Raw genomic sequence first — 13,154 nt, forward strand, 5'->3', positions numbered from 1 at the left:
AAATTCCTCTCCATCTAAACCCTTAACACTATGGCAGTCCCAGAGTTGAAAAGTGTGGTGCTGGAAAAACACATCAGGTCAGGCAGCATCCGAGGAGCAGGAGAATCGATGTTTCGGGCATAAGCCCGAATATTAAGAGGGGATGCTGCCTGGCCTGCTGTGTTTTTCCAGCACCACACTTTTAACCCTGGTCTCCAGCATCTGCAGTCCTCACTTTCTCCACTATGGCAGTCCCAGTCTATGTTTGGAAAGTTAAAATACTCTACCATAACAACCCTATTGTTCTTGCAGATAACTGAGATCTCCTTACAACTCTGTTTCTCAATTTCCCTCTGACTATTAGGGAATCTATAATACAATCTCAATAAGGTGACCATCCCTTTCTTATTTCTCAGTTCAACCCAAATAACTTCCCTGGATATATTTCCAGGAATATCCTCCCTAAAATACAGCTGTAATGCTATCAAAAACACCACTTCTCCCTCCTCTCTTGCCTCCCTTTCTGTCCTTCCTATCACATTTGTGTCCTGGAACATTAATCTGCCAATCCTGTCCATTCCTGAGGCATGTTTCTATAATTGCTATGATGTCACAGACCCATGTTCCTAACCATGCCCTGAGTTCATCTGCCTTCCCTATTCAGCCTCTTGCATTGAAGTAAATGCAGTTTAATTTATCAATCCTACCTTGTTCTATGCTTTGTCCCTGCCTACCCTTACTGTTTGACTTGCTTCTTTTCTCAACTGTATCAGTCTCAGATTGATCTCTTTCCTCACTACCTTAATAGTTTAAATCCTCCCAAGAGCTCTAACAAATTGCCCTGTCAGTATATTGGTCCCCTTCCAATTCAGGAACAATCTGTCCTTCTTGTACACGTCACTTCTACCCCAGAAGAGATTGCAATGATCCAAAAATGTGAATCCTTCTCCATACACCAGCTCCTCAGCCATGCATTCATCTGCTTTATCCTTCTATTCCTAGAAGGATAGAGCAGATGAATGGGGGGGGGGGGAGGTGGGGACACCATTCTGATTTTTTTGCTGCTGGCCACAGAAATATCCATCTGTGCCTCAGACTACAGAGTCGCTTAACACAATTGATCTCTTGGAACCCAACATACCCCTCATTGCATCAGAGCCAATCTTGATACCGGAAGCTTGGCTGTTCTTACTACATTCCCCTGAGAATCCATCACCCTCTACATTTTCCAAAACAGCATACCTGTTTGAAATGGAGATAGCCACAGAAGACTCCTGCACTACCTGCCTACCTATCTTATCTTTCCTAGAGTTAACCTAGTGTGACTGTATCTGCAACTTTTCTCCCTTCCTATAACTGCCATCCGTCACATCCCCTTGCTCTTGTAAATTTCTCATTGCCTTCAACTGTCTCTCCAACTGATCCATTCGATCTGATAGGGTTTGCAATCAATTGCATTTATTGCAGATATAATCCTCAGTAACATGTGAACTGTCCCTAAACTCCCATTTCTGACAAGAAGAGCATATTACTCTACTAAAGGCTATTTTTGGTTCTTCCAACCTACAGACCCAGAAAATAGCACAGTCTTAATCCTCTGCAAAACACTGCTCCAGGCTAATTTAATACTTATGGCTTATAATTTTAATTTTAATCAAGGGACATACCTCAATAAAACATATAATCAAGAAAGAGCCCACTCTACTCACTACCGCAGACTTTCTGTAAGGCCACACTTAAAATATTCCCTTATCTGTTTCTGTGCTGTGACCTCTCCCAAGCAGGTTCCTCCAAGATTCCTTGAGAATTTCACTGTTTGTTAGTTTTCCCAGATGTACTCCGATGTCCAGCGATAAAGAATTCAAACAGCAAAGGCAGTAACTGTGTAGGTTCACTGCTGTGTCAGTTAGCAGTCTGGGTTTCTTTCACTCTCTCTCTCCTGCACTAACCCACCATGTGCTGCCTTTGTCTGTTCCTTTCCCTTTTAAAAGTGCTGTTGTTTTGACTTCTTTTCCTCCAAAGGCCCAAAACAATACAACACTACATAAAACAATCATTGCTGCTCCTGAAATTCGAGGAAATCACCTTCAACATCTAAAATACCTCAAAAATGGAGCAGACTGTTACAAGCAGAAATTTTTCCCATCCTTCATCTTGGATTTTCCAGAATCCGTTGATGACCAAGATATTTTAAAACATTGCAAATAAAACTTTTCAGATATAGAAACTGGTGTCATTCCTACTTACCTCCAAGGCAAAAAAAAATATATAACTCAAACAGCACCAGATGATCTCATCATTAGCACATTGTTTTTTTCTGGGTCCTTGCTATACACAAATTGCCATAGTCCTTAAATTACAATGGTAACATATGGTCAAAAGTCACACAACATCAGGTTATAGTCCAACAGGTTTATTTGAAATCACAAGCTTTTGGAACACTGTTCCTTTGGCACTTTACCTGATAAAAGGGCAGTGATCCAAAAACTTGTGATTTCAAATAATCCTGTTGAAGTATAACCTGGTGTCATGTGACTTTTGACCTTCATAGAATCCCTACAGTGTGGAAACAGGCCATTAGACCTAACAAATCCACACTAACCCTCTGAAGAGCAACTTACCCAAACCCATTCCCCTACCTTATTACTCTGTTTACCCCTGATTAATGTACTTTAACAGCACATCCCGGAACACTGTGGGCAATTTAGCATGGCCAATCCATCAGACCACCCGAAGGAAACCCATACAGACATGGGGAGAATGTGCAAACTCCACACAGACAGTTGCCTGAGGTGTGAATCGAATTCGGGTTCCTGGCGTTGTGAGGCAGCAGCGCTAACCACTGAGCCACCGTGCCAGGCTCCACCCCAGTCCAACACTGGCACCTCCACATCAACAGTAACGTACAACATTAAGAGTAATTTATTAGCTGAAAAGCACTCTAGAATGTCCTGAAGTCGTGGCAGTGCTATATAAATGGAAGTCTTCCATTCTCTTTTGTGGATATCTCCATGGCGATGTAACATCTGCATATCATCTGGGTTTGACATTTTCATGACAGACTAACCAGGTGCAATGAATTGCAACTCACAATTAATGATCTTTTCTTGAAATGCTTTAAAGGAAGGCACTCACTTTGAATACAAATTTTTGTGAAGTCAGTCAATCATGTTTCTTGAAGCAAGCAGCATCAGTTGCTTTGCATGTACACATTAGCATTCTGGCTGCTACTGAGAGAACTGCAAAATATTTTATGTGCAGAGAAAATGGATTATAAATACCATGCTGAATAACTCATACTATTAGAAATACATTCAAATTAATTTCCAAATCCCATAATAGGCCAACTTCTCTTAGCTTCAGTAACAAGGATGCTGGAAGGAAAACTTCAGGGAGATTTCACTTTCTTTTTGTCAATTATTGATAATGGGGTAAAGTTTAAAATTGCACTTGGGTATAAAACTGTCATCGCTGATGGGCTGCCTATTCTTGCAACCACAACCCCTTCCTTTTCAATGATTCACAGGAAATAAATTCCAGAGGATTCCATAATGAGCCAAAAATGCAAAATATACATTTTCCACCTGGAGACTAGTTGAAAACCTAACCCAACAAGACCGTTGCCCTTAAATATTTTTCTTTGAATGCAGATGTTAAAGACCCAGAGTTGTTATGTATTTTTACATTGAACAGGCCAAAAGGAATCTTGAGCCAGTGCCAAGATCATGGGAACATTTAATATTTTACAGCACTTGCAAAATGTGATTAATTATCTCCGAAACAAAAACGACAAAGAAACCACAATAATATTTTGCAAACAATTACCTATTAAAGGTAATTGTAAAGCAGAACAAAGATTTCAAAATTTTGATGCAATTCAGCAATTCTAAGGTTTTAGCAACAAATTTGCCTGTGACCTGTTTCCGATTATTAGAACCTCTCGTCTGAAAATCTGTTTTAAAAGGGTGGCTAGAATTTCTTGTTGGTGATATTGATGGATGAACACTGAATGCAACTTTCTTCAGTCAACTATATTAACAGAGACGTTACAATACTTACAACAGACAGGCTATTGCCACCTTTATGGAGGACTGAGCAATTTAATAGAGTACATTGTGACTGTGTGATAGCATAAAACAGTTGCTAACAGCCCAAATAACATTGAAGTCAGTGGAATTAAAAATGATAAGCGATGTAAAACAATTGCCAACTCTCTTTCCTTGCCCTAACATCATCAAACAGAGTTAAGACTTATCCATTGAGTGTCGATCCACTAATATTGCTTAGTTTTAGGCTTACAGATTTGACATTTATTTGTTAATTTGAATATAATTTTCAAATTAAAAATAAACAATACAAATGGACAAATGGAACAATATTGAAATGTGAGCTGGAAGAGGGGATAACTTTGGACCATACTGCCCATGTCTAATGGCATGGCTTCCCTGGTGGCCCTCTGGGAAGAGTACAGCTCTCCTCCCTCGCCATTCCCTTGACTTGGACTTCTAAACCCCTGTAATCTCAGTGTCTTTCCCCCTTTTCGAAAGTGTCTGTCCATGACCAAGCAGGACAATTTCAAAAAGCCAGCGCTTATCTGGATGCACAGCAGGCTTTTGGAGATTGTGTAGAGGCAAGCGATGATGTCTTTTAACGGGGATCTGCTGAGTGGGGAGGTGTTCTGGGAGCGCCATGTGGTAAGATGGGGAAGAGCTGGACGTAGCAAGTTCTGTAGGGGAGGCATAGTTAGTTAATGAAATGAGTTTGATACAGTAACAGCAAGAAAACCCATTAGGTCTCGCAACAGATGTCCCTGAAGAAAAATTGATGCAACATAAACTTATCCAAAAAAATGCAAGATTCAACCTAATTCTCTGGGTTAAAGGCCAGCCACTGTTTTCCAAAGGACTAGAATAGCCTCCTCACTTTTGAATTCAAAAGTCATGCCATTCAGTTTATCTTATTGTCCTCATTCTGTCTACAAAAATGTATCACTTCACACTTGTCTGCATGACTTACACCTGCTATGTATCTGCCCCTTTAACCAATCTGTCCCTGTCCTACTGAAGTCCACTGTTAACATCCTCACAGCTTCACTGTTTACTTGCATCCCTGAGTTCTGTGTAATCTGCAAATATTCAATTATGCTCTGTCTACCAAGTCCAGATCATTAACAGACTCCAGATACCAGTGGCCATAATACTGATCCATGTGGGACAGCATTGTATATTCCCTTCCAATCTGAAACTGCTGTTCACCACTAATCTCTTCTAAAGCCAAATTTTTATTCACACTTCCCGTGCCCCTTTAATTTCAAGGGCTTCAATTTTGCTAATTGCATTACATACTGATTATGTTTTATTCAGCTGCATTGCACTAACTTATAATTTGTTTCAAATAAATACAGGTACTTAATGAATGCTTTGTTACAGCAATAAAATACCAAGTAATTAATTTAAATTGCCAAGAGTTATAATGTTCATTTAACAAAAAAGATGAATAGGGACTTTACAAAGAAACAATGGGAATTCATACCCTTTGCTTTGAAGTCTTCCTCCCATTGTAAAAGTTTGGGTGTGGATGTTTAACACATTGGTAAAAATCGGTAACTCACATAGGCTAAGGGAACAAAAAGGGGATTTAAGACATTATCCAAACATTGACATAGAGGAATATCACAACTTGGTTGCAACATCTCTGTCACAAGAGCAGCAGAGTAGGGCATCTGGGAGCACAGGGGCTCTGGTGCGCATCCTATACATAGAGTCATAGCATTTAATAGCATGGAAGTAGACCCTTTGGCTCATTATGTTCACACAGGTCATCAAACTTTTTCCTATCTCAATCCCATGCTCAAGCACTTGGCTCTTTTCCAGCTCTAGTATGCTATGACATTTCAAGTCCTTGCCTTAATATTTCTGAAATGATTTAACCATTCCCACTTCTATGACCCTTTTCAGACAGTGTACTCCCGATGCCCACAGTCTTTTGGGTGAAAAGAAACTCAAATTCCCTTTCACCCTTCTACGCTTTACCTTAAAACTATGCCCCCTAGCTTTTGACCCCACTGTTAAGGGGAAACATTTTTCCTATTTACTCTGTCTATACCCTTGGGAACTTTGTATGGCTCAATCAGCTTCCCTCTCAGCCTTCTCTGCTCTGAAGAAAACAAATTCTAGATTAGAGTGGTGCTGGAAAAGCACAACAGTTCAGGCAGCATCCGAGGAGCAGGAAAATCAATGTTTCAGGCAAAAGCCCTTCATCAGGGATCAAGGCAGAGTGCCCCAGTTCCAAACTAGTGCTGAACTGGAAGTTTGGAACTGGGGCACTTTGCCTCTATTCCTGATGAAGGGCTTTTGCCCAAAACGTCGATTTTTATGCTCCTCAGATGCTGCCTGAACTGCAGTGCTTTTCCAGCACCACTCTAATCTAGAATCTGGTTTCCAGCATCTGCAGTCGTTGTTTTTACCCTCTGAGGAAAACAACCCCAGGCCATCTAATTTCTCTTCATTACTAAATCTCTCCAGCACAGGCGTCAAGCTGTAAATCTCCTCTGCACCCTCTCTAATGCAATCACATGTTCCCTTTTGGGTAGTGAACAGAACTGCACACAGTACTCCAACTGTGGCATAGCTAGCATTATATTCAACTTTATCATTGTCTCCTTGTTCTTGTATACCATGGCTTGATTCATAAAAGCAAGAATCCAATATGCCTTCTTAACTACCTGGTCTAATGCTTCTGCTGTCTTCAAGGTTCTATAGATATATATACACACCAAGGTCCCTCTGATTCTCTGTACTTCCTAGGACCCTACCATTCAACATGTTAGTCCTCTCAAAATACTTCACCTCACATAAAACAAACTGCTTGTTTCTTCAATTCTACTGCAGCCAGAGTCACTCACCAACCTGGGCATATTGAAGACAAGGGTTCAGTGAAGTTCGTCATCTGGTCTGCTCAGGCCTGCAGGAAAAAGAAACCATCTGTGATGCACTATCAGTGGCAACAAAGTTCAGTGCTGCCTGCAGCTTTTATGCCAGAGAGTTGGTGCATCACAGATGGTATGCTGTCCACTATGCAATGTAGCCAGCTCCCCGTTTCCCTATAGGCCAACCAACCTCCAGTTCAGCAGCAGAGACAAATATGGTTTCATAATATTCATGATTTCTCTCATCTGTAAGGCATCATTATACCCATTTGCATGCCTAAGAACAATGCTGTGACATAACTAAACACTAATGGATACTATTACACTAATGGACAAATGACACTTGAAACCCATCTCTACTAGCGTTGGCAAACGTTCATGTGATGGAAATTGGTGCACCACTCACCACTACAAACAATTTTTTTAAAAACAATTATTGTTCTTAAGATATGGGCATTGCTCACAAGATCAGAATTTGTTGCCCATGAGTATTTGACCTTGAAACAGTAGTGGTGTGCTTGTTTTCAAACCACTGTGGCCTCAGCAATGAAGATGTTCCTGCTGTGCTGTTCAGTGGGAAATTCAAGTATTTTGAGTGAGCAACCTTGAAAAAAAAATGCTTTGCCTGTACAAGTAACTTGGGTTGGAGCTTGGATTATGTTTTGCAAAATGGAGTCCAGTTGTTTAATGTTATGCCGTGGTCATATGTTCATGAGATAACTTATATGCGATCAGGTTAGAACAGTTCTTTGGGAGAAAAAGTGCTTCCTGATTCTAAGACCAAGTAACCTCATTTTGGACTCCACATCGTCGGAATTTGTTTCTCTGTATCAATCAGTTTAATCCTTTTAATATTTTAAATAGTGTCATCAGATGGCCTCTCAATCCACTATATTCAAGCCACATTTATACACCCTTCCCTTGTTGTTCAACCCAGGAATCATTTTAGTGAATCTGTGCAACAAATTACCAAGGTTAGTACACACTTCCTGAGATCTAAAGCTTAATGCAGCATCCCATGTGTGGTCTAATCAATGCTTTCTAATTTCCTCCTGTTTGTGATCCACACACAATGAGGATATAGCCAATATTCTAGTAGGGTTTTAAACTTCTTTTTGTACCTTTTTTAAAATTAATTCCGGGTAGGAGAATGTTGCTGGCGAGGCCAGAATTTATTACTCCTCCCTAATTTATTCGTAAGGTGTGGGCATCACTGGCTGGGCCACCATTTATTGCCTGTTCCTAGTTGCCCTTGAGAAAGCGTTCAACAGCTGCCATCTTTCATTGTTGGATGATATGAAGCACATTATTGGAACTGCAGTTATCCACGCAATGAGGAATAGTGCAACACACTCCTGACTTGTTCCTTATTGATGGCCAACAAGCTTTGTGGAGCTAGGAGTTACATACCACAGAATTCCCAGCCTCTGCCTACCATCTTTAAACGATTCCTGCAGCTGAATCCATACATGCACATGTTGACCGATGTGTTAAATCAGTTCAGTGGTATTAACATCATAAAGCAATTTTCTGGTTGAGGAAGCAAATGATACTCCACATTGGGTGTGAAGTTATACTTATTGTGTTTTTCATCTTGCACAAGCCTCAGTTGTCAATGACCAAACTCTAAAAAGAATACATCATAAGCTCTGATCATAATTAAAGTATCTTATCATGAGTAATCCGGAATGTACTGAGTTAATGTTCCCCTCATGTTCTGTGTGAGGTACTGATGGATAAAGCAGAATTTAATGAACTTGGGAATAAGATAATTGTCAGGATAACGGAGATGAAAAATACATCAGAGTTGGCACTTCAGTATATTTTTGTCAATGTGTATTGATGCTTTTGGCAGTAAATGTAATAAAACATGTGAAGAAGAATGGTAGTTATGTAGGCAGGAGATGTACACTTAGATTTTTTGCAAGGATTTGAGGCACTATTCATTGAATGTTGAATGCAAGTAGCAGTGCGGAGTTTTGATTGAATTAATATTTATAAGTACTGAAGCAAATAACAATGTTATAACTTTCTAATTGTGATTCCTTTCAGAATTGGACTCATTCAACTCTGGAAGAACATTTTGATTAGATCTTAATGAGTTGATTATAATGGGGAAAAAAAGGCCTGTTGAAATCCACATGAATCTTTGCAGCTTCTGAAAAAAAACAGCAAAAGCAGAAAAGAGACACTAACGAAAATACATACTCAAGAAGAAAAGAAAAGTTGAGAAAATGGGATGACAACATGAACCTCTTGAGGAGCTTGGCACCGTTTGTGATGATATTGTGGTTGCTGCCGCATGAGGAGTGAAGCTGGAAAATCTCTCACTTTGCATTCAGTAATCCAGGTGAAAACATTGAGAGCCCCACTGTTGCCTGCACTTTATCATTACTCATTTTGTCATGTACAAAAATGCTTGAAGGCTTAAAATACTTGACATCTCAATTGAAAGCTCACAGAATAATGGATGAATTATGCGCCCAAATGCTTGAGGTAGTCTTCCCTTTAACACAGACATTTTACAAAAGTAAACAGCAAAGCATTTCATATCTTATTTAAAGAAGAACTTCACGATTTGTCAGGTTCGCTCCAGTTCTGCGTCTCTGCATTTCAATTTCTACAGTGTTCTCATGGCCAGATATATCAACGGCTCTCATACCCTGAACCAGAGTTTGACTACAGGGGAAATATTTAATGCCTCAGACCCAGAAGGCATCGCTCACACAAGCATCTCAGAAAAGAACTGGCCAGCCTTGCTTATTCTCATCATTATCGTGTTGACTGTGGGGGGCAATATATTAGTGATCATGGCAGTCTCACTGGAGAAAAAGCTGCAAAATGCCACGAACTATTTCCTGATGTCGCTCGCTGTTGCTGATATGTTGGTGGGAATTTTAGTTATGCCAGTTTCCCTGATTACTATTCTCTATGGTAAGTACTGCTTGTTTTTATGAACCTGGAACAGAGTTTTGCAAAATATTCAACAGATTTCAATACAGTGATCAGCCCATTTTGGATTGTGAATGAGTGGAGACCTGTAAGATAATTCATATTGTCCTCCAACAATAGAAGCTCGCAGTTAGATTCCAGTATTGTGTGCATCCAGGACAGTTCATCATATTATAATCCTTCTCAGTAATGATGTGACCAGAACAGTAATTACATTGCCTGTATGTTTAAGGTGAAATGTAATGGTAATTTGATATTGCATGTGCAATTTAAAGAATACCGTATCTTAATTGGAGATCAAAAGGCACGAGATTGAAATAACTTTACTAAAAAGCACTTGCAAATTTGGCAATTATATTTATGATTCATTATGAGGATTCCTGATGAAGGGCTCTGGCCCGAAACGTCGAATTTCCTGTTCCTTGGATGCTGCCTAACCTGCTGTGCTTTAACCAGCAACACATTTTCAGCTCTGGTAGCACTATCACTCTGGATGTCAATACTCCAGCTAATACCATCCCTTAAACACATACAGCAGGAGGAATGACCCCCATCAGCACTATTTAAAAGTTTATCAAAGTTAAAAGTCACACAACACCAGGTTATAGTCCAACAGGTTTATTTAGAAGCACTAGCTTTTGGAGCGCTGCTCCTTCATACAACCACCTGATGAAGGAGCAGCACTCCAAAAGCTAGTGCTTCCAAATAAACCTGTTGAATTATAACCTGATGTTGTGTGATTTTTAACTTTGTCCATCCCAGTCCAACACAGGAACCTCCAAATCATAAGTTTATCAACTACTTACAATTTCATTGCTGATTTTTTTTTCTCTGGTCCTTGCTGGCGTTCCAGAAGTCTTTCAGAGTTACTTAAAGAGGCCAAGCTTAAGGGGAATGATGTGACACTTGCTGAGGGGCTTAGTTCTGACTTCAAGGATTCTACACACACACACACACACACACACAGTCAATTTTGGCTTCGTTAGTATGCATTCCACTTGATCTATAGCATGACAAAGTGAATGAGCAGAGGTGGTACGGGGAGAACAAGCTGCTGCAAAAGGGAGATGGGAAAGGATGTTCAGGAAGCCATTATCCTCCCTTACGTCCAGCAAGGAAAAACGCCAATGCTGAAATCTTCCAGGAACTCAAACCAAGGTGAGGGCAACAGCACCAGTGGCTGTGGTAGGCATGCATAATTGCCTTGAGCCCCTTATAAACTGGAGTTTGGGGTGTCTCAAGCATCATTCACTGTTGCCGAAGGGAAGTCAGTTCAGCTGGTCAATACAAGAAAACTGAATACTGTCTTGCCAGAGAAAAAACAGCAAGCATACAGTTTTGCATCTTTTCCATTGGTGTGGGATGATATTGACTACAACAGACCACTTTGCAGTTACTACCTAGAAACATGCCATAACTAAAAGGCAATTATGCTGTTTTAACTAAAATGCTGTTTTAACTCTCTGCTCTTCCACATGAGTTTGCATTACTTCCTCACGAAGGTTCCCATCAGCCTTTATCTCCAGCCGTTTAAGCTGACTTTTCTTTTTAAGTGTCAGCTTTCAAAGTTCAAAAGCTCTCTTTTTCTTTCTCTGTGCTCTCTTTTTCCCTCTCTTCTGTTTTTAAACATAATTCAAACTGTTTCATTTCTGCTGCCCTTTCCTTATCTCTCCCCTCTAACTCAGGCTGCTTCATTTGTAATCAAATTCTTGCCATCTCTATAGATTCTGATGCTTTCTCCTGCAAGTTTAAATGCTGAGCTACTGCTGTAATTATCTCTCCTTTCCTCACAGAAGCAGGCTGTTCCAATTCCAGCTTCTCTGCTAATTCTCTCAGCTTGCACTTATTCACCTTTTGCAAAACTTACAAAGTCACCCACATCCCCTTCCAGAAAACTTTTGGTGACTCAAAGAGCCATTTTTATCCCAAACTTTGTCTACCCAACCAAACCAATACCCAAAATAAAGTCACTAGCACCTATCACTCGCTGTTTAAAATCCCGCAATCTGTTATGAACCAGGCCAGACCACCCAAAACATTCTTAAACAAGCAGCCCAGACCAGGCCTTTACAATTTGTTTCAGTAAGTGTACAGTGATAATTACCCAGAGTAAGGTAGCGAGGTTAACTACCAGGTTTTGAAACAGACAAAAATTTATTCACAAAATTACACAATGAAACACAAAGAACAGAATAAAGGGCCCCTACAGAAGTCAGTCTATCCAAACTAGACTTAATGATGCTGTGGTGCACGGTGGCACAGTGGTTAGCACTGCTGCCTCACAGCGCCAGGGACCTGGGTTCAATTCCCGCCTCAGGCGACTGTGTGGAGTTTGCACATTCTCCCCATGTCTGCGTGGGTTTCCTTCGGGTGCTCCGGTTTCCTCCCACAGGCCAAAGATGTGCGGGTCAGGTGAATTGGCCATGCTAAATTGCCTGTAGTGTTAGGTAAGGGGTATGGGTGGGTTGTGCTTCGGCGGGTCGGTGTGGGCTTGTTGGGCCGAAGGGCCTGTTTCCACACTGTAAGTAATCTAAAAACATACAACAGTCCCAAGAAGCAAACCACCTTAGAAACCATTAAAAATGAATGGAACACATGCTTACAGGTTGATGTTAGAGGGGCAGAGAGAGAGTTTGTTTCCACGCAGCTCACTGTTGAACTCCCCACTAGTTCTGGATTGAACTAAACTGCTCAGCTAGCGAGCTGACGACACCCTCTTTGTACAGGTCACTTCTAAAACATGACTACTTTGGCCTGAAGTCTCATCTGTTTACAAATAAACAAAAAGGCCTCTCAATACCCTTTAATCTCTGTCCCAAACCCAGAGCAATCGGCACTGAGAGCAGTTTATTATCCCTCTGAAAAAAAACCAAGAACATGGTATCCTTGAGAAAAGGAACAGCTTTTAGAAAAAGGAGACTAGCTTTGTGATAGTGTGTGTGAGTGTGATGGGGTATAATCCTGTGAGAGTGTGGGTGTGTATAGAGTGCAATGGAGTCACCTGTAGTGTGACATGAACCCAAGATGCCGGTTGAGGCCATCCTCATGGCAACCACTGCAAGGCATGTCAGAGTGTCGCCACGGATACCGCAATTACAAGTGGGGACACCACCCACCACGTACGTGGCAGGTACTCATGTAACTCGGCCTCCGTTGTCTATCTCAAATGCTGCAAGCAAGGATGCCCCAAGGCATGGTATATTGGTGAGACCAAGCAGATGCTACGACAACGGATGAATGGACACCGCACAACAATCGCCAGATTGTTCCCTCCCTGTTGGAGAACACTTCAGCA

The 13,154-nt window shown here is 40.9% G+C and overlaps 1 protein-coding gene across 1 annotated transcript in view; it reads left to right on the forward strand.

Moving 5' to 3' along the window:
* The window catches only part of LOC132820060 (5-hydroxytryptamine receptor 2C-like), a 116,144-nt gene that overhangs the window by 83,144 nt on the left and 19,846 nt on the right, over window positions 1-13,154 (forward strand). The window contains exon 2 of the mRNA XM_060831979.1: window positions 9,493-9,841. Coding sequence (XP_060687962.1) covers window positions 9,493-9,841 — 349 coding nt within the window. The remainder of the gene's footprint in view (window positions 1-9,492; window positions 9,842-13,154) is intronic.

This window comes from Hemiscyllium ocellatum, chromosome 11 (assembly GCF_020745735.1).
Source record: "Hemiscyllium ocellatum isolate sHemOce1 chromosome 11, sHemOce1.pat.X.cur, whole genome shotgun sequence".
NCBI lineage: Eukaryota > Metazoa > Chordata > Chondrichthyes > Orectolobiformes > Hemiscylliidae > Hemiscyllium > Hemiscyllium ocellatum.